The sequence below is a fragment of the Coenobita brevimanus genome, chromosome 40 (assembly GCF_032717465.1).
Source record: "Coenobita brevimanus isolate Jiangsu-jjx chromosome 40, ASM3271746v2, whole genome shotgun sequence".
In the NCBI taxonomy this organism is placed as follows: domain Eukaryota; kingdom Metazoa; phylum Arthropoda; class Malacostraca; order Decapoda; family Coenobitidae; genus Coenobita; species Coenobita brevimanus.
In genome coordinates, this window is record NC_136993.1 from 32,985,375 (window position 1) to 33,008,003 (window position 22,629).

At 43.9% G+C, this 22,629-nt stretch overlaps 1 protein-coding gene across 1 annotated transcript; it reads left to right on the forward strand.

Moving 5' to 3' along the window:
• Window positions 1-12,522: 12,522 nt before the first annotated feature.
• LOC145397029 (uncharacterized) lies at window positions 12,523-17,117 on the forward strand. The gene is made up of 2 exons (XM_080270248.1): window positions 12,523-16,434; window positions 16,503-17,117. Exons 1-2 carry the CDS (start codon window positions 12,523-12,525, stop codon window positions 17,115-17,117), a joined length of 4,527 nt encoding a protein of 1,508 aa, XP_080126374.1.
• Window positions 17,118-22,629: the final 5,512 nt, after the last annotated feature.

Here is a 22,629-nt window from a genome sequence, read left to right on the forward strand (position 1 = left end):
TTATCTCTAAGGTAAAAAAAAAAAAATCTCTCAGCTCATTCTTAACTTTTTTTCAGTCTTCCTCTGTGCTTGACATTTAACAAGGACATTAGCCACCTCTTTGTAACACACAGATCACATGACTCGTGTAAAGGATCACATACTAATAGTTTAATTTTCATGAAGGTAAATTGATTTCGTTCATCATATCCCTTCCTCTAACACCCTCTCCTTTGCTGCAGTATTGCATTACCCCCCTTACTGTAGGCATTCATTTATACTTGCTGAGGCACCCGTAAGTCCGAACACACACACACACACACACACACACACACACACACACACACACACACACACACACACACACACCGCTCGCTGGTGCAGTGGTAACGTTCTCGCTTGCCAACTGGTGGACGGGAGTTCGCGCCTCGCTCAGGTTGCGAAAAGTTTCACTGACGAAGTGGGTGGTTACTGTCCCCCCTAAGCAAGGGGACGGGTGTGTGCGTGTGTGAAGGTCACAGCCTTGCCCATAGATCTGACTATATGAGCTCTCAGCTCCCTTCCGGGAGGGTAAAAGCTGACCATCACGACCATCAAGTGATCCTGACCGACCCGGAGAATTACACACACGCACACACACACACAAATTTCATACACAGGTTAAGAGGTATGGTCAATTCCACCTATATAAATCAGTTCATCTTTAGTCTGTGTCAGTCTAATAGTGAACACTCTCAAGAGCCACGAACTGAATCGATGATAACAATGATTTTTTTGTCGTTTACTCTTCAGCCTGAGAGTTTTTGAAGACTGAGCTGCAATAACAAGAAGCCGCATATACGCGTACACATTTGAAGTCGGCGTGTGTGCACTACTAATATATGTAATAAAGTTTTGTCATTTTCTTGCGTTACTTCAAACATCATGACATAACCAAACAGTACCATATCGACGTTGTTATTTAAGCAAACTGTGCAATAAAACACGGCCACACCAGCACCACACTAACACCGTCAGCCACACCAGCACCACACTAACACCGTCAGCCACACCAGCACCACACTAACACCATCAGCTACACCAGCACCACACTAACACCGTCAGCCACACCAGCACCACACTAACACCGTCAGCCACACCAGCACCACACTAACACCGTCAGCTACACCAGCACCACACTAACACCGACAGCCACACCAGCACCACACTAACACCATCAGCTACACCAGCACCACACTAACACCATCAGCTACACCAGCACCACACTAACACCGTCAGCCACACCAGCACCACACTAACACCGTCAGCCACACCAGCACCACACTAACACCGACAGCCACACCGACACCACACTAACACCATCAGCTACACCAGCACCACACTAACACCGTCAGCCACACCAGCACCACACTAACACCATCAGCTACACCAGCACCACACTAACACCGTCAGCCACACCAGCACCACACTAACACCGTAATCCACACCAGCACCTCACTAACACCGTCAGCCACACCAGCACCTCACTAACACCGTCAGCCACACCAGCACCACACTAACACCGTCAGCCACACCAGCACCACACTAACACCGTCAGCCACACCAGCACCACACTAACACCGTCAGCCACACCAGCACCACACTAACACCGTCAGCCACACCAGCACCACACTAACACCGTAACCCACACCAGCACCGCATTAACCCCGTAACCCACACCAGCACCTCACTAACACCGTCAGCCACACCAGCACCTCACTAACACCGTCAGCCACACCAGCACCTCACTAACACCGTCAGCCACACCAGCACCTCATTAACACCGTCAGCCACACCAGCACCTCACTAACACCGTCAGCCACACCAGCACCTCACTAACACCGTCAGCCACACCAGCACCTCACTAACACCGTCAGCCACACCAGCACCTCACTAACACCGTCAGCCACACCAGCACCTCACTAACACCGTCAGCCACACCAGCACCACATTAACACCGTCAGCCACTCGGCATGGCTCGCACTCTGAAGACTTACCAGCGGAGAGGCGATGGTCAGGCAGTGGCGGGTGAGGCTGTCGGCCGCGCAGGGTCAGGCGGCCAGTGAATGGACAGGCGGGGACGTCCGTATTTATGTTTTTTCTACACCAAGGATGCGCATGTATACCTTTGGCGACTCAGTTTATTGTTGTACTGAGTTGTTTAGTTATTCCGGTAACATTTGCAGGTGTAGAGGAGGGTAACAGATCTGACATTAGTGCAAACATCTGTCTTGCAGACGTAGGTCCAAACTCTGTCAGTCACCCAAACCATGTCACATTTTAGAAAGAAATCTTTTATCTTTTCAAAACTATTTCTTACTTTACTCTGAGATTCCAAGTGTCTGACAAATAAATGAAGCAGCTGTACTCAGTGAAAGTAGATTAACGCCTATCAAACTACTGAATTTTTCCTATAAACTACTTATTCTGAGTCGGAAAAATGTGTACAAGTATATATGACAAATGATGACTGCAAGACATTCCTTGCAAAGACTCATGGAAAATTGTTGATACAGTAGATCAGGGAGGTGGCTGTATCTGTGTGTAACAGGTTAACTCTTAGAATAGTCTGCATCAGTCTGGATTTCCCTCTCCCTATTACCTCCAGTCCTTTAATGGTAGTGTGTGCAAGCATTTCGATACGAACGGATTTTGACTTTGGTTCTGCTTTGTCATGCTTTTTCTTGGGGGTAACACCTTATTGCACGTTTCATTCCTTTGGTTCCTTCTTCTCTAGAGACAGATATATATAGATATAAATAGATATAGAGGTTGATAGATATCTGGTAATATTTTTATGTAATTAACATACACAGCTAATACATTATATTAGCATTATTAATTATTATTAATCATTTGAAGTATTACACATGAACTTATATAATTTTTCCACAGAAATATCAAGTAGTTTGCCATTGAAGAGAACTGTAATTGTTTTATCTCAAAGTTAATCTTACTAAGCAGAATCAAGAAATTTCATAAAATAGATAAGGTAATGAGTTGACTCTAGTCGGAATGGGTCTTTCATTTCTCTCTCCTAACTTTTTTGGACTCTCAGAAACTGAATGACACAGCTTAACAGTAGCATGAACATCACTGGTACACACACACACACACACACACACACATATATATATATATATATATATATATATATGAATACTGAAGGATGTAATTTTTGACTCTTGTTTCATAAAAATCACAGATTTTTCTATATATTATATTTAGATCTTGTCCTCTAAGCTTCATCTTCCAATCTATTTGTAAGAAGTACTTGTTCAGGCCATGGTAGTTGCCCTTCTTGGAGTTTATTCTTTGTGTAACTCTTATCATTGGTAACTAAGTCATGTGCAATCTTGAAGTTACAGTTTGATACTGGATGGTTGCTTTTGCCGAATGGAGGGGGATACATTATATTGTCAATATCATTTTCTTGCCTAGTGAATGTAATATCTAGTACTGATAGATCATCAGGTCCTCTTTTTCTGGTGTTTTTCTTTACATGGTGTGTTAGGAAAATTTTCTGCATAAGATCCAGGAGCTGTTGATTATAACAGCTTTAATGGCTTCTTACCTCTACAGTACAGTATTCTGATTTATATTTGTATTGAAATCTTCAGTTTATATAATTCTTTTAGATTCCTCTTCCATTCTTGTAGTAATGTTCTTAAACTCTGAATTGTACTTTTTTCCAGGTCTTCATATTCCCATCTTTCCCATTTTTTTTTCTTTTTGCATGTACAAATTTGCCACAGTTATATTCCTTCCAGATGTGTTAATCTCTAATGCAGTCATTTCTACTTGTAAGGGCATATCTAGTTCTAGTTCTTTGAATTGTAGATTTTTCTTTGTTAAGATTATAATTCCTCTCCATTTTCTTAAATTTCTGTCTCTTCTCTATATATTGTATTCCTCTAAGTTAAAGGTACCGTTGGATATCTGTGGGGTTAATTTTGTTTCAGTTACGCAAATAATATGTGGTTTCTTTTTCTTTGGTATAATCTTTCATCTCTAATAATCTGACACCATTCCATCTACATTTAAGTACATCAACGTAATCATCTTGTTTACATACTTGCCATAGCTTAAGTCTACTACCTTCCTTCTTTTTGTTCCCTGTCGGTTATGTACTACTTTCATACCTGCATTTCAATTACTTTGTAAAAAAAAAAAATTATTACTCTTCTCTTCCTCTGATCTTTCCTTGTTCTTTGTTTTTGCTTCCTCCCTCTCTTCCTTTAGTATTCCCAATTCCTTTTTAGTTAGACATTTTTTTATCCATACTTTTTAAATTTCTCTTTTTCCATGAGTTTGTTTGCATTTTTTAGTATTTCCTCCACAGTGTTCACACTCTGGAAGGTTACTTTCAGAGGCCTTGACTTATTTCTCTCATGTCTCGCTAGTCTTTTGTGTTCCTTTATGTTTTTATCTCAGATTTCCCCTGATGCTTCCTTCAATATGTTCATTATATATACCATCTTTTTTTTGTCTCTCAAAATTTTGTTTCATATTTCTTATTCATGTATACTAGTGACTACAAGCCTATAGATTTGTTGATATTTGCTGAATATTTCACCAGTTTTGCGTGGTTTTTAATGATTTCTTTGACTTCATTTGTAATGCTCATTCTTCGACTCATGTTTCTGAGTCTTTCCTTACCTTCACCATTTCAGCATAAGTAGTTTCTACTTCATCTTTGGCACTTCTCATCACTTCGTTCATCTGGGTTATCTTTTCCTCTGTATCGTTGCTTTGGTCTATCAGATTGCTAGCTTGCCTGATTGTCTCTGCATTATTTCTGAACTTCTCCATAATACTCTTATGGCTGACAACTGTACTTACCATTTCACTAATCTTCCTTCAAAGTGAAGCTACCTCAACTGACAGCTCATCTATTGTTATGTCTTTTTAAATTCCTTTAGTAATTTTTCATTTTCTTCCTTCTGCATGAGTAATTGCTTCTTAATTTCCTCTACTTCACTTTGAAAAGATTTCTCCAGTTTATTCACTTTCTCTAGCAATTTATTATATGTTTCCATTTCAACCAGTTCTGGGTAGAAATAATTATTGTGTTTTCTACCTTTATCCCTTTTCTTACCACCTTCCATATTCACTTTACTAAAGTTGATGCTCATCTTGTGGTAATTTTCACTTAGGAAGGTAAGTTCTGCTTACAAGTTTGCATCTCCCTGCTGTCACCTTCATGACAGACGACAACCAGCTGGAGATGCGTTGTATCAGTGGATTCCTGCACTAATTGGATGCGTTCTGTTATTTGGTCAAAACTTTTGCTTATACTTGCTCTGCTATATTAGAACATCATTTAGTTTTACCCAGTATAGAGCCTGACTCATATAAAAATACTATCTAGGTGTGGCCAGTTGTGGCCAAGGGTGGGCAGCGCAGAACGAAGTGACGGATTTGCTGTCTCTCTGGAGCCTCTCTGGTGTGTGTGTGTGTGTGTGTGTGTGTCACATTCAGAGGGAATATGAAAGACACAATTCTCGTGACAAACGTTTATTTGAAACATATTATTAGCGTGAGTGGAATAACACTGAGCATTCGGTGCCATGGAAGATAATTACAAGCTTTAATCCATGCATTTCATACTTTGCAGGCAACTCTCTCTCTCTCTCTCTCTCTCTCTCTCTCTCTCTCTCTCTCTCTCTCTCTCTCTCTCTATATATATATATATATATATATATATATATATATATATATCCAGGGGAATGGTAGAGCATCACTAAAGCAGACGTGAGTGAAGGAATTCCAGGCTGAATATAAGAAGACTGGTCAAACTGCCTCCTGCCAACACCACCAGAGTACCCTGGGAAATAATATATAGGTAGATATATGAATATCTATCTATCTATCTGTATATCTAGGCTGCTTCCCCAAGGAAAAGGAAGTAGCCGAGACAGGAAGACACACTCTCAATTTACTCATCCACTCAAACACATTCATTTGCATCTTAGCTCCAAAGGGGAGAAGGGACAGATCCTCACCGCACTATACCGCACGAGGGTCAACTGCGCAGTGCAGTCAGTGACATCCGCAGAAGGGCCCGACAGCGGAGCTGGTTTACCCCTGCCACGTCATAATAGACCCATCACCTTACCCGCACCTGACCTGATCAGCTGATCAGACAAATGTGGGAGAATATAACCTCAGGGCTGCATAATCATTTATCCATTCACAATTTCATTCCATTCATTTCTGTCATGCACAGCCATTCTTCCTTGCTCAACAGACATCCCTCTCACATCCAACGCTATCTTCACACTGTCCATCCATCCTATTCGTGGTCTTCCTCTCAGCCTTACACCTCTCACATCAGACCTAGTTATCTTTTTCACAAATCGCTCATTATCCGTTCTCTCCATATGCCCAAACCATCGCAACACCCTCTGCTCAACTCGATCAGCCATCTCCCACACAACTCCAGTTCTCCTCCGCACTTCATCATTTCTCACTCGATCCATAGCATCTCTCCACACATACTCCTCAGACACCTCATGTCCATTACATTCAAAAATTTTTCTCGCTGATACACCCATATTCCATGTTAGAACCCCATGTAACGCAGTCGGTACCACAACACCCTTATATATTCTTCTCTTTACATCCATTCTAAGCGAACAACAACTAAACACTTATTTCATTCCTTCCAGCACCTATCCTACTTCATTCATTCTATATATATATATATATATATATATATATATATATATATATATATATATATATATATATATATATTGGGGGAGGCGGTGGCTCAATCGGTGGAGAGGTGGCCTGCAGTTCTAACAGACCCAGGTTCGAATCCCGGCTGGGGCAGAGAACAGTTTAAGGATTTGAATTTCATTAAATAAGGCTTTACTGATCTACCAGGAGACCCGCCGACATGTCGTAAAAATACCCCCGCTAATACCAATACACCAGTCCTGTATGAGGCAGCCCTAGCATGTATTCAATATGGACGGTGGGTGTTAGCGCCGAAGTGGTGACATGTAGTGGTGTATGGTATGTAGGAGGACTGCTGGGCCTTGATAGCAGGCTGTGAAGCCTATGCCCCGAGTCGGACACCGCACACATATATATATATCTATATATATATATATATATATATATATATATATATATATATATACACACACATACACACCCTATAGATGCCCTTTGAGTTACAGGACCCCAAAATATAATGTTCAAGTAGTTACCATCTGTCCAAAATTGGAATCAACATGTATTTTATATTTTATCTCAGGGAGTAGACTGTAACACCAGTCGAGTAGGTCGGTACTCCCAATTAGGACTGAAAGCTGATGACAAGGAGTGCTGGAGCTCCCGTTTCATCAGCCCTCGGGACTAGCTTCTGACCATCCCCCTTTGCTGAACCTTTTCAGTGTGTCAGTAACAGAGATTAGGCTACCATGGTCTTAATTACAGATTCCTCTAACTGTCGCCACTAAACTATTTGCACATTATACACAACACTAATCACTCAAAAAAATTTGCATCAATTCACCAAGCCTCGGAGTACCCACGGGAAAGGGATCACCAATGCACCCATCATCCGCACCTCTCCTTGTGACGACCAAGCAAGATGCCTGGAACCGCTGTCTAACTCACTCCTTTAATTCTGCAACATTCGCAGCCTTTCCTCTAATGTTCTTTCTGTTGAACAACGCTCCTCAAAACTTCGTCTTCTCTTGATCACTGAGACTTAACTATCTGAGGTGACTGATAGCAAGCCATCTCTGTATCCTCCTACTTTCTCTATACTCATTTCAAAGCCAAAGGTGGCTGTGGTGTATATGTGCGCAACAACATATCATGCTCTCGTGCTCGTGAACTTAAATCTTCCGAATTCTCTTATCTCTGGCTTCAGCTTTCCTGTCAGTCTCTGGCTAAGTATATCAATGCTGTTTCCTTATCCCACAATATTACTATGAAAATTTCTTCGACGATCTTACATCTAAGCTAGAACATTCTATGAATTTCACCATTCTCTGAAATATCCATTCTAGGAGATTTCAATGTTTACCACCATCTTTGGCTCTCCTTTCCTTTCACTGATCCACCTGGTGAACAAGCCAACAACTTTTCTATCCTTAATGACCTAAAGCAGCTTGTACGGCACCCTACTCGTATCCCTGGTAGCCTTGATGAGAGATCCAACATTTGCGACCTCTTCCATACAACTAATCCTTCTGCTTATGCTGTTAAACTTTTCTCTGCACCGGCCTCCTCTGATCACAACCTTATCACCTTAACCTGTCATATCACCCTATTAATGCCTGTGGACCCTCCCAAGAAGAGGCAGCTGTGGCACTTTGCAGCTCCTGATTAGAAATACCCTCAGAACTACTTCTTTGATTTTCCCTGGAATGATTATTGCCCCCATGGCCGTGAGCCATCCGAGTGTGCCTTGCACATTACGGAGGTTATTCTCTCGGGTAAGGAAACATATATTCCTTTCTCATATCCAATGCCTAATAAAAAAAAAAAAATGTCTTGATCATACTTGTTCTATTACTGTCCACAAGTAGAAGGCCTACAAAAGGTACCAGTACCAACCCAACCCTGAATCTCATCTGTTTTATGTTTCTACCCAGAATCATGCCATGTCTGTGTTTTGCTCTCCTGAAAATAATGTCATTTGTATTAACTGCTCCAAACTATCCTACTCAATTTTTTCCTGATCCTTATGGGACATTGCCATAAATCTTTATAACAACTTTACCTCATATCATTCCCAACTCTTTTCCACTCAGATAGTCTGTAGCCATTTCTTCTACTCATAAAGCAGAACTCTTTACTCAAACGTTCTACTCCATTCCACCTGAGACGATTCCGGTGCTGTTCCTTCATCACTTCACCCCCGACTTCCTCATGGCACACATGATTTCTTCAGTTGATGTATTTTCTGCCATCATCGGACTCAGTACCAGAAAGGCATATAGGCCTGATGGGGCCCTTCCTGTTGTTCTCAAGAATTGTGTTTCTGTACTTACATTCTGCCTACGCAAACTCTTTTGCCTTTGTCTGTGAACTTGTACCATTCGTTCTTGCTCGAAGTTTACTCTTATTCAACCTGTCACGAAGAAGGGTGACCATTAGCAGCCCTCTAACTATCGCCTGACTGCTTTAACATTTTGTGCCTCAAAAGTTTTCGAGTCTATTCTTAACAAAATAAATAAATAAATAAAGCACCTTTCCTATCATAACTTCTTTCTGATAATCAGTATGTGTTCCACCAGGTATGCTCCACTGGCCATCGTCTCACCTGACTTTCAGACTCCTAGTCATCCTCGTTTCGGAACTTGGGCCAAAGTTTGTCCATTTCACTTGACATCTGAAAGGCGTTCCATCAAATCTGGAATAAAACTTTAATTTCCAAACTGCCCTAATACGGTGTCAATCCTTCTATTTGTGCATACATCTCTAGCTTCCATTCTGGTCATTTTACAGCTACTGTTATAGACGGCCACCGTTCTTCTCCTAGCACTATCAATAGTGGTCTTCCTGAGGACTCTGCCCAGTCACAAGCTCTCTTCCTTTTATTCACGAATGAACATCTAAGCTGTACAGTGCAACTAGCCCTGTCCACTCGTACACTGATGACTATACCCATCACCTTTCCATTCGCTTCCTGCAGTGTCCATCTTAGCAGTTACTTAAACAACAGATGAGTCTATGGCACACCGAAAATCAGACTTGGCTCATAACTCTGAATGGAGTAAAGGTAACCATTTTGTGTTTAATGCATCAAAAACTTATCTTGCCTCTATAAACCACACACAATCTTCTGCAGGAGTATCCTCTAAGTTATAACAATATTCAACTCAATCCTAAATCATCTTTACACATACTCTGGGTTTCATTCTCTCGTGATCTATCTTGGGAATATTTTTTACCTCTTGTAATATCTGCTTGAATGAGATTAAGTATGCTAAGCCGACTTCGTGCCTTCTTTAACCCGGCATAGTTGTTGACTTTATACACAGGTTTTATTCACCCCTGTGTAAAGTACAACTCTCACACATATTGGGAAGCTCCCCATATAAAGCTCTTCTCAACAAAGTGGAGTGAGGGTCTTTTTTCTCATTAACTCTCCTCCTCTTACTGGCTGCCTTCAATCTCTGTCTCTTCACCGCACCGTTGCATCTTTATCTCTTTCCTATTGCTACTTCAATGGTCACTGTTCATATGATTTATTTGTTTGCATCCCTACACCATTACAGTGGGTGCATATGACCCGTGTAGCAAAAAAGTTTTATCCCTTTTCTTTCCAACTCTCTAATGCAAGAGTTAACTTGCAGTCCTACATGTATGCTACAGGTCAACTCTGGAACTGTTTTCCTTCGTTTGTATTTTCTACTGCCTCTGACCTCCAGTTTTTGCAACGCAGTTTGTCCACGCATCTAGAAATGGACTGATCTAAAATTTGGGTCTCTGTTATTTTTTGTAAATTCTTTTTGGAGGGAACATTCTTGCGGGCTCCTAGCCTTTAGTTCCTTGTTTCTTGCATAAAAAATTTAGTTTTAGCAGAAGTCTCTCCTGAGATTAATAAAAATCTTGCACTGAGCAGAAGAAACAAATAAATTTTAAATACGTCCTAATTCTTGGAGTAAGTACTCAGTTTCTCTGCTAAGGGGTAACCCTCCATAGCTAAGCACGACAATACAAGTGAACTGGAAAGTAAATTTATTTCTCTATTAACTATTTGGTTGATTGATTAACTATTTGGTGAATATGGTAATATTTAAGTAACACCTGGTGTATTTCCTCCTGATAATTTGTTTTCTAGTTCCAATATCTGTTCTTCACATAGACCCAGATTCTGACAAACTGCTACCTGTTTAATGATCGTGACATTGACAAAGTCTTTTTCACCTCATGGCCAATAACCACTGACACAGATGTCAGCTCGTGCATCACTGGATGCTACTGGCGTTGCATATTGGTTAACTTTCATTGCCTCAAAGTGGAATGAAGGATGTTTCACCAGTGACTTCGTGGAACACTTCCTGCAATTTTGTTTTTATTTTGAGGTCTCTGACATCATTGTGCCTAATGAACGGGAGGCCCTACGTTTTTGCAGTTCAAGATATGGTAATTTTTAAAAGGTGCTTAACAAATGTACTTTCCCGGTAGAGTCTTTAGTGACTATTCATATCTCAAGCAGAGCCAATTATAAATTCTTATTGTTTTGGTTGAAAACGTTGTGCATGAGTATAGAGAAATCAACCAGCTTAAGAGTCCCAGCTCTTGTGCGGTCTCTAGTTTTTTACATTGTTCTTCTGCCAGCTGTTGCAACTCTCTGCCCATCTCCCTCTCCTGAGTCTTCTCTTTCAGGCATGATGTTTTGTGCAATAGTACTCAAATGCTGTTCATTTATAGCGCTCCTTTTGGCCTGACTTCAATTTTCATCTACAAGGACTTGGTAAGTTTGCTTGTATTTGTGTTCCTCATATGTTTATTATTGTTCCTATTTTGTAAGTTTTACTAGGTTGATGATGCCCAGTCCTCCTAATTGTGGTAGTAGCGGAACTCTGAGTGTGTGTACGGTATTGAGGAGGACAGCACCACAGTGAGGTTTGTGGATGTATAAATGTACCCATGTCAATGTAACATTTACCCATGCCAATGTGCCCATTCAAATGTGCCGCGCAGTCGCCATCGTGATATGTAACTTGGCCAGCTGGGCACTCTATGCGCCTGCGCGAGCAGAGAGAGAGCTTCTTCCACTTCGAGGCACGTGTACGCCTCACCTCACCTCTCCACTTCTTTATCTATCTCCTAGGGAAATAAAGATTCTACAGCAGGAAGATTACCTATCCTTCAACCCTGTGATTGCCCCCCATTGCATACAGGACTTCAATCAACATGGCGCAGTGATTAAGGCCCAAGGAGAAGATTTCAAGCTTATACCCCGCCACCGGGACCCGCATGGACGCCGCCATTATCTGTTTATGTTTGTTTTGGACCAGCGAGACAACTTCTAGATCGCCTTCAGTGGATTTACTGGGCAGTGTTAGTGCAGTGTTACAGTGGAGTGGTTATGTGCAAGTGCAGTGCAGTGCTTATTCTGTGTGAGGTTTTCGGGTGTTCTCATCGCACCCGCTGGACATCTTAAATGGACGCCATGATCGCCTACACTGACTACTTGCTCTGTCACACCCTCCCTCCTCATCCTTCATCATTGCACTGAGCGTCTTTACCCCAACGTCTCTCTGAGCAGCCAATCAGCGAGCCTTACGTCAGAGCCTTACGTCAGATACCACGTCACGGTTGGACGGCCATTCACGACCCTCGCCCGGCGACACCAGACGTCGCCAGACAGGATAATTTGTCCCAAGAAAGCTCCCAGTGAGTTGCCAACGCTCGCCCGCAACTCCACCTCTGCTTCTCTGCACGAGGTAACTATAATTTCTAAGGGAGATTTGTTCTTCTCTTCAGTTTTCTGCAGTGGTGTTGTATCTCGTGAAATAAGTCAGGATGGAAGAATTCCCACTTGTAGAGCTCTCAGATGATACCCCACATGACTTACCACCTGCAAGACATGAACATCCGCCCACACTCCCACACACCCACACGCCCACATGTGCTGAGGACGAGCGCTGTCAGCCTGAGTTGCCGTTACTCTCTCCAAATTTAACCCTACCGCCGCCATCCAGGACACATGATGGAGACTTACGGGTACTAATAAGATATTTGGAGGAAAGCAGATTAGCTACGGAAGCTCAGCATAGGCGTGAGGAAGCGGAGAGACGTCAAGAAGAGGCAAGAAGGGAAAAAATTCGTCAGGAAGATGAGGCAAGAAGGGAAGAAATTCGTCGAGAAGAGGAACACCGAAGATTTCAACAATTTCTCCAGCTACTCACACCTGTTACACAAGGTCCAAGTCAGGTTCACCAGCGGTCTGCTACCGAGACTTCGTCACACCCACCCACCGACGTCAACGCTACCCCACAAAAGGCTAGCACTCAGGCACCCCAACCGCTGAAGTCAGACGTTACATTTCAGAACTTCAGGGCCTGGAGAAGGCGCTGGAACGACTATGCTGTCATGGTGGACTTGTCTGCTCTGTCTTTACCGAAGCAGCAGATACAGTTACGGATGTGTTTGTCTCTCGAGACCCAGCGATTGTTAGAACACACACTTGGTGTACCTCCAGATACCGCGAAAACAGTGGAAGAAGTCCTTGACGTTCTACAGAACCACTTCAGGAATCAACGAAATGAAGCTCTTCGCCGCCGGGATCTTCTTACATGCAAGCAAAAGGATGGTGAATCTTTTGACGACTACTATGTACGCCTGCAGTCGATTGCAGAGGAAGTTGACATATGCCCTGGAAATTCTAATGTCTGCAAGGAGACGCAGATAAAGATGGTACTTCTTATGGGAGTTCATGATGAAGAGCTCACACAGAAGATTATTGCCCGGGACTCTAATACCACACTTCAGGACGTGGTGAACGTTTGCATAGCCCATGAAGCCACCAGGACAGCCACATCTGCGATTCGGGCCCCTACTGCTTCTGTCACCAAGATTTCAAGATACCGCAAGGATAAAGGTCGTAACCATCAGCCAACTTCTACGCCGTCGACCAAATCTAATACCTGCCAGTATTGCAACAAGTCTCCCAACTCAGCCAAGTGCCCAGCGGCTTCGAGCACTTGCAATAACTGTGGACGGAAGGGACATTGGGCCAGAACCCCAACCTGCCCTGCACTCAAGGTGAAATGCAAATACTGTACCAAGACAGGCCACTACGACAGATATTGCCGGAAGAAGACTGGTGATGCCAAGGCTGATAAGCATGTTACTCCGCCTTCAAGCACGACTACTAACGTTCGCAAGATTCAGGCCCATGCAACTCCTTCACCTTCACCCGTACCAGTTACTGTGTCTTATCGGGATGTATCTTCCCAGATCAGTTTCATACCTGACACAGGTGCGGAGGTCAGTGTTTTGGGACCACAACACCTTGCACATCTTCAGATTGACAGAAGTGACCTCCTACCTCCCACAGTTTCCAAGACTTTCACCGCAGATGGGTCGATGTCGCCACCGCTTGGATCCTTAGAAGTTACCTTGACCCTTGCCAAGAGGTCATGCCAAGCCCGGTTACAGGTGCATGATGGTGTCACCACTCCGCTACTGTCCTTCAGCCATTGCAAGGAGTTGGCTATTATTTCGCCCAAGTTTCCTAAGCCCATTCTGCAAGTTACCCACGTACATCGATGCACTGAGTTCCCACTCACCGAAGCTACCCCACCTGCCGAGGCCAGAGACTACTTTGTCAGGAACTTTCCGGATGTACTTGCCTCGAAAGATGATCTCAAGACTGCTCCACTACAACCAATGAAAGGAGACCCTATGAAGATACACATTAAACCCGACGCCACACCATTCGCTCTTACCACTCCACGTCAGATCCCCTACGCCTTCCGAGATGCAGTCCAGGACGAACTGCAGAGTATGGTGGCTCAAGGAATCATCAAGAAATGTGGGGATGAGCCTTCCGATTGGTGTCATCCTATGGTAGTTGTACCCAAACCTAAAGGAGTCAGGATTACCACTGATTTGACTAAACTTAACAGTCAAGTTGCCCGCCCTGTCCACTCTTCGATGACGCCTATTGCAGCTGTTCGCACGGTTGATTCTACAGCGAGGTACTTCACAACTGCGGACGCTCTCCATGGTTATTGGCAAATCGAACTGGCAGAGGAGGACAGGCATCTTACTACTTTCATTACACCTTACGGCCGCTATTACTACTGTCGCGGACCGATGGGCTTCGCCGCTACCGGAGATACATACTGCTACCGTGGTGATCTTGCCCTCCAAGGTCTAACGAAATGCGTCAAAGTGGTGGATGACATATTGCTGTTTGACGATGATCTTCTGTCACATTACAAGAGGATTCAGGAGCTACTCACACGCTGCCGCTCACACAGTATCACTCTCAACAGGGATAAATTTATCGTGGCAGCCACTAAGGTCAACTTCTGTGGATACATTCTTTCGGACAAAGGAATCGCCGCTGACCCAGAACGTGTCGCAGCTCTTCGGGACTTCCCTACACCTGCTAACCTCACCGATTTACGCTCATTTATGGGGTTGGTGAATCAGTTATCTGAGTTTACACCCGAAATCGCCAAAACTGCCAAGCCACTTAGACCTCTCTTGAGCCCATCTTGCTCATTTACGTGGACTCCAGATCACGACTTGGCATTCAAGCAAGTCAAGAAAGCCTTGTCCAGTCCACCCATCCTCGCAGCATTCGACCCAGGACTACCTACATATCTCCAGACCGACACATCTCGCCTGTATGGTATAGGTTACGCCCTACTGCAGGATCATGGTTCCAGTCAACTTCGCCTCATCCAGTGTGGCTCCCGTTTCTTGGCAGACGCCGAGACAAGATACGCCACCATAGAGTTGGAAATGTTGGCAGTCAGCTGGGCTCTTCAGAAGTGCCGCCTCTACCTTACAGGGCTCCAGTCTTTCACAGTTCACACTGACCATCGTCCACTAGTACCGATTCTGAACTCGTACACCTTGGACATGATTGAGAACCCTCGATTACAGAGATTACGAGAGCGCATGTCCCACTTCACCTTCAGAGCTGTATGGCGTGCTGGTAAGACACTCCGCATCCCAGATGCCTTCTCACGCGCACCTGTCAGCCGACCTACACCTGAGGATACATCGGACTCCGCTTCTACTACGGCACATCTACGGTCCGTCATAACTTCTGCGGCATATCAAGAGGACGACGCCCCGCAGATCGAAGCTGACCGTCACCTACAGGAGTTAGCAAATGCAGCCCAACAGGACCCTGACTACATTCGCTTACGTGACTGCATATTGGCTGGATTTCCTGCTAACAGGTATTCTCTACATACATCCTTGCTGCCTTATTGGAAACTCCGAGACTCCCTCTCTGTTGACAGATCACTCATACTACTAGGCGCTCGGATCGTCATTCCTGCTGCTCTTCGTCGCAAGACTCTCGCACGGCTACATGACAGTCATCGAGGAGTCGAGGCTACCAAGCGACGGTCACGCCAGACGGTATTCTGGCCTGGCATTGAGTCTGATATCACCAATACTGTCGCCGCCTGTGAGTCGTGCCAGCTTCTACGCCCTTCACAGCAGCAGGAACCGCTTCTCAACGATGATAAGCCCACCAGGCCCTTCGAGTCAGTCTCCGCTGATTTCTTTCAAGTTGCTGGGAAACATTTCCTAGTGATTGTCGACCGACTGTCGAACTGGCCAGCTGTCATCCCTTGCAAGAGTGACACCACCGCCTCCTCCACAATCCGATACTTCTGCAGCTACTTTCGAGAGGTGGGGTACCTCTTCGGTTACGCACAGATGGAGGACCACCTTTTTCGAGCAGTGAGTTTGCTGATTTCACTCGTCGATGGGGGACCCAGCACTTCATGTCATCGCCTCATTACCCGCAGTCGAATGGCCACGCCGAGGCTGCTGTTAAGGCTGTCAAGAGGCTTATCATGGCAACAGCACCGTCTGGTAACATAAATTGTGAAGCCTTCGACCGGGGACTCATGGAACTGAGGAATGTCCCCAACCACACCGGCTACTCACCTGCTCAAGTTCTATTTGGTCATAACCTCCGCAGCTGTGTACCTGCTCATCCGCAGTCCTTCAAGAGTGACTGGAAGGACTTGGCAGACGACTGGGACAGACGGGTCGCCTCCAGAGCCGCCCAGGTCAAGAAGCACTACAATCAACACGCCCGTGATCTCCCCAGGCTGGCTATGGGTCAACATGTTCGCGTTCAGGACCCCACTTCACGCCGGTGGGATAAGGTCGCCATCGTTATGGGTGGTGCTCGCTCCAGGGAATACGAGGTTAGGCTTCCAAGTGGCCGAGTGCTACGTCGAAACCGCAGATTCTTATATCCAGTGCCCGACCCACACTCTGACACTACACCTAACATCCCTGTGGTCCCTTGTCATGACATGGAAAAGTCTAATTTACAGACAGACATCGAAAAGTCCAATTCAGTTTCTCCTCCCAAGACCCCACGTAGATCTCCAAGGCTAAATAAGTCCTAACACAGTGTACACTGCCCATAAGAAGTCCCTGTATGTTTGCTTACAATGTACACACTTTGTAGACACTTGTAGGATTTTCATACATTGCTTGTTACCATGTATTGATTACCTGTGGGATTGTATCTACTTTAACATGTTGCAGTCACTTGTATATTGCTGAGTTGCATATTTTATTTTATGAATTACGGGGATGTTTCACATATATATTTTCTATGTATGTTACTTTTCAGCCGTTCGACTTCTTCGAACGCAAAGGGAAGGGGAGGTGTGGATGTATAAATGTACCCATGTCAATGTAACATTTACCCATGCCAATGTGCCTATTCAAATGTGCCGCGCAGTCGCCATCGTGATATGTAACTTGGCCAGCTGGGCACTCTATGCGCCTGCGCGAGCAGAGAGAGAGAGCTTCTTCCACTTCGAGGCACGTGTACGAATCACCTCACCTCTCCACTTCTTTATCTATCTCCTAGGGAAATAAAGATTCTACAGCAGGAAGATTACCTATCCTTCAACCCTGTGATTGCCCCCCATTGCATACAGGACTTCAATCAACAAGGTTCAAACAGACATGTGCAGTGTAACTACGGATCGAAGTATTGGAACCACTCAGAACTTCAGCAGGTCCATGATATCCCTCTTTTGAGGTCTGCAATTATGATTCTTTAATGGCCTCTACCAGAGCCTGTAGCAGAGACCACATTCCGGACACTGTTCTCAACAAGCTTGTCCACAGATGTTTGACACCATGAGTGAATACTGTGTATAGTGTCAGACTCGGTTTTCGCGTAGGCAGCTAATTTTAAATTTTTCTATATCCTTTTGTTTTCCTTGTTAACATTCATTTCCTTAAGTTCTCAATCCTGGACGTATGTGTCTTTGGTCATGTTTTGTTAGATGGTTTACTCACTCTTTGACAGCATGCAAACTGATAATGTGGCCTTACTGATAGGCTAGATATTTTTTCTTTTGGGGGGTACCCTGTCTTTCAACCTTGTGTTGCTATTCTTCTTAATAAGTTCATGATAGCTTCGATCTTTCCAATCCTAATGAGATGATCCACATATGATTCCCATTTCATGTTTTTTTCCTTATATCTGACCCTGTTCCATGGTACCCACATGTTCGGAGCATACATGGCCGTAGCAACTGGACATGCCCACTGCAATTGAACATTCCCCCCACAGAATGATTAACTATCCTTCCTCAGCACCATGGCAGTTTATGTACAGATCTGATGGCTGATTGCATGTATTCTCCAGCTACTGGGCAAAGGAAAAGCATTTAGTCTTGATATTATGAAGCATCGCCTCTGCTGATAGAGCTGAAGTCATTGGAGCCATCTACAATAAGTATAGCTTCACAATCTTAATCACTTTGGAAAATTTTACTTATTGCATGCACCCTCGCTTACCCATCTGCATTTTGACCAGCACAAACTTAAATGTTATTAGTGGCTTTCTTTCCGTCATCTTTATAGTGCCAATAAATTATTTTCCAGTTATTCTTCCAAGCACTTTGCTAGTCTCAAATGGTCTCATTCTATTATTTTTTGTTGATGTGGACAAGTCTGGAAGCCTTGAGTGCATCAATATTGTCGTAAGCTGATGTTGCAGACAACTGTGCAAGCTCAGCTATGGCGTTACAAAGATACTCTGCAAAGTCATCAAAGGAGTTGCTGTTGATTCTGACTCTCTATCCTTTTGCACTGAAGAATTATGGTGCAGTTCCTCCTTGTGTGTGTAGTGATTTTTACCTATCCGTTTCTCCATTTACCCTTTCACTGATGGCTGGGTTAGGTGATGCGTGATCCCGTCTAACTTAGCTCCAACACATGTAGGTTTCCAGTTTTCGGTGCGGCTCCTTTAGTTCTGCAGTGTTTAGTCATTCAGTTGGGGTATCACCTTAGTGTCTCGGTTGAAAATAAGCTGGTGTCCTACGACACATTCCACTTTCTCATTGTATTAACCCGCCCCATCCCGACGTTTTCTGGGCAGTGGTACGCCCCAGTCCCGACATTTTTGGACCTTTTTTTTTTTTTTTTTTGCTCAAACATCCGCTTTTGGTGAGAAACATCGAAAATTCATAGAGAAATCGCTCACTTGAGGTTTAAAATACTCGATACAGGTACGAGTACCTCCTTACCTGACTGGGTTTTCTAACAGGCTGGCACCAAAGAAAACGAGTTCTATGGGAGGGTAACTATTTTATCCACTCATAAACAGTATTTATTTATTCACTTGGTATGAATTTATATGTAGTACAAGAGTATATTGGTTTTCAAACAGTAATATAGGCATTATAAGCATTGTTTTACTCACTAACTAATCACCATTCATGACCTTTTTTTCCCACATTACCTGATCATCATTTCTGATTGTTTCTTCCTCTAATGCTATGTAAACTTTGTCCTCCACATTGTCATCGATTGGGGAATCACTCTGGCCCTGAATGTCTTTATTGGCCAGGTCACTGGTAACAGCAGGTGAATTGCCGAGACAATGGCGTGCAGGGGGGGGGAGAGGTTATGTGGTGTAAGTCATTGTCTCTGCTTGGCATCTTGTAGAGGAATAGAGGAAGGTGTCCCGTGTATACGTGCCAAAAATCACTCCCGAAATCACTCGCAAAAATTGAAAATTGTGCAAATTAGGGACCTTGCAATGTTGCCGCGTTAATTTACGTCTCCGGGATATGAGTGCACATCATGTGAGGAAGTGAATTCACGTCTCCGGGACGCGGTGGGTTAAACTGCTGAGCTGCAAATGTTTCGTTGTTGTTTGGACTGAAGTTTTTGTTCCTCACGTTCAGTATTGTTGCCTCCTCCAAAAGCAGGTCAACTCTTCCCCTGTGATTACAGATCCATTCTCCTTGCAAGTGCTTTGGTTTTCAGGCTGAGTTTGTACCTTGGCTGGTTTTTGTTAAAGAACAGATGTGGTATGGCAGCCTGCACTTTGATAGCCAATGAGGGTTAAGCTAGATAATGATGGTAGTTAGATATCAACTGTGTCATCTCATGAATTATGAAAAGCCAAAGCTGGTGAAGAAGACGGGGAGGCAGACAAGACACAGAAACAGGAAAAGCAGAAAATAATAAAAATAATAATAATAATAATAATAATAATAATAATCCATCCAACATCCTATCCTACTTTGCCCCATCAGGAGAGCAGGAGCTCGGGGCAAGGCAAGTTGGTCCTGAGGGCGTGTCCACACGTAACCTCGAACATATGTTGGCAATACAGATGGCAACATGTTCAGGTACATGTATACAGCAGTATTTGGACAGATGTACTGTATGTAAACATGTTTCAGTGCAGCTTCGAACACTGACAGCGCAGATGATGGGATAAGTGTGTTCATAGCAGGCAACTGAGACATCATCATGATGTGCTAACATGATCTGGACGCTGCTATTCCCAACATGTTTGCAGCGTGTTTCTTACTGTGTTTCTTACATGTTGCCAGCACTTGTTTGAGCACACTTATGGTCGCGCTATTTAAGATGAGAGTGACCAGCCTCATTCATCCCTGAGTGGCATTACGTGAACAATAAACCCCAACCATCCCTTGGATATAAACCTGCACCGGCTCAGTCTGGTTGGAGCGCTGTAATTACCCACTAACTCACCACGCGCAAAAATTTGGTCATATGGTTACCACCCAGCATAGTAAATGATTTCCTGGTGTACAGGAAACCATTTGGCTTGTCACTCAGTGTACTGTAGAGTCACCCACAGGCAGAAGGAAGAGGAAAGAATAAAGGAAAGAAAGACAGAAGAGGGAGTGTAAAGTCACCCATAGGCAGAAGGACGAGGAAAGAATGAAAGACAGAAGAGGATGGAAGGAAAGAAGGATGGAGGAGAGGAAAGGGCAGACAGCCGAGAGCAGCATTACATCAAATGAGTGGATGGTGAGTGCCCCCACCTACCACATAATACTATAATACTACTGCTGTTAGTACTACAACTACTACTACTATTAATAATAATAATAATAACAATAATCATAACGTGATAGGTGGGGGCGCTCACCATCCACTCACTCGATGTAGTGCTGCTTTGAGTGTCTACCCTTTCCTCTCTTTCTTTCTTCCTCTTCTGTCTTTCTTTCCTTCATTCTTTCTTCTTCCTTCTGCCCATGGATTACCTTACACTCTCTCTTCTGTCTTTCTTTCCTTCATTCTTTCCTCTTCCTTCTGTCTATGGGTGACTACACTGAGTGACAAGCCAAATGGTTTCCTGTACACCACGAAACCATTTACTTCGCTGGGTGGTTTCAATGTAACCAAATTACGGTGCTTGGAGGTTTCGTGGGTAATTAAGGCGCTCCATTCGGAATGAGCGTATGTAGGTTTATATCCAAGGGGTGGTTGGGGTTTATTGCTCAAGTAATTCCACTCAGGGGTAGGTGAGACTGGTCACTCTCATCTTAAATGTCATCACCAACTTGCCAACCCCCGGGCTCCTACGCTCCTCATGGGGCAACGTAGGATTTGATGATGGATGGATGGATGGATAATAATATTATAATAATAATAATAATAATAATAAATAATAGTAGTAGTAGTAGTAATAATAATAATAATAATCTATCTATCTATTGCCAGACGCCTGAATCCCGTTTGGGGTGGCCACAAACAAATCGCCTCCAAGTCGCCCTGTCCTCCGCCATCTCACTGCTCTGCTCCCAACTCACACACCCCTCTCTCATATACCTCTCCACCCCATCCCTTCATCTCATCCTCGGCCTCTCCCTCCCTCTTCCCCCCTCCACCACAGTCACATACACTCTCTTCGTCAGTCTTTCACCCTCCATCCTCTCCACATGGCCAAACCACCTCAGTGTGTTCCTCATAACGCTTCCTATCACATCCACATCCACACCACAACGCTTCTTTATATCCTCATTCGTCAGCATGTCTCTCCATGTGACTCCACAGGCTCCTCTTAAATAACTCATTTCCACTGCACTCACTCTTGACTTGTGTCCTTCCAACAACGTCCAAGCTTCACTTCAATACATTAGAGTTGGTATCACAATACTGTCATGTAGTAACTTTTTCACTTCCATGCTCACTTCCCTGTTTCTTCTCACTGCTTTCAAAGAACCAGCAATCTTTCTTCCTTGCTGTACACTTTCACGCACTTCACCCTCCAAACCTCCATCCTTACCCATCACACTACCCAAGTACTTAAACGTACTCACATTTTCCAATTCCTCACCATCCAACCTCGCTGTACATTCACTGACTTCACCTCTCTCAAAGACCATCACTTTACTCTTCCCTACATTCACCTTTAGATTCCGTTTCTTACACACTCTACCAAACTCATCCACCAAGCCTTGCAGCTCCCCTTCGTCTTCACTCAACAACACAGTATCATCTGCAAACAACAGTACAGGGAGTTTCCAAACACTATCCTCTCTCACCAGGGCCACTCCAACATCCACTACCCTACCTTGTACCTCTTTTATTACCCCATCCATGTAAAGATTGAACAACCATGGAGAC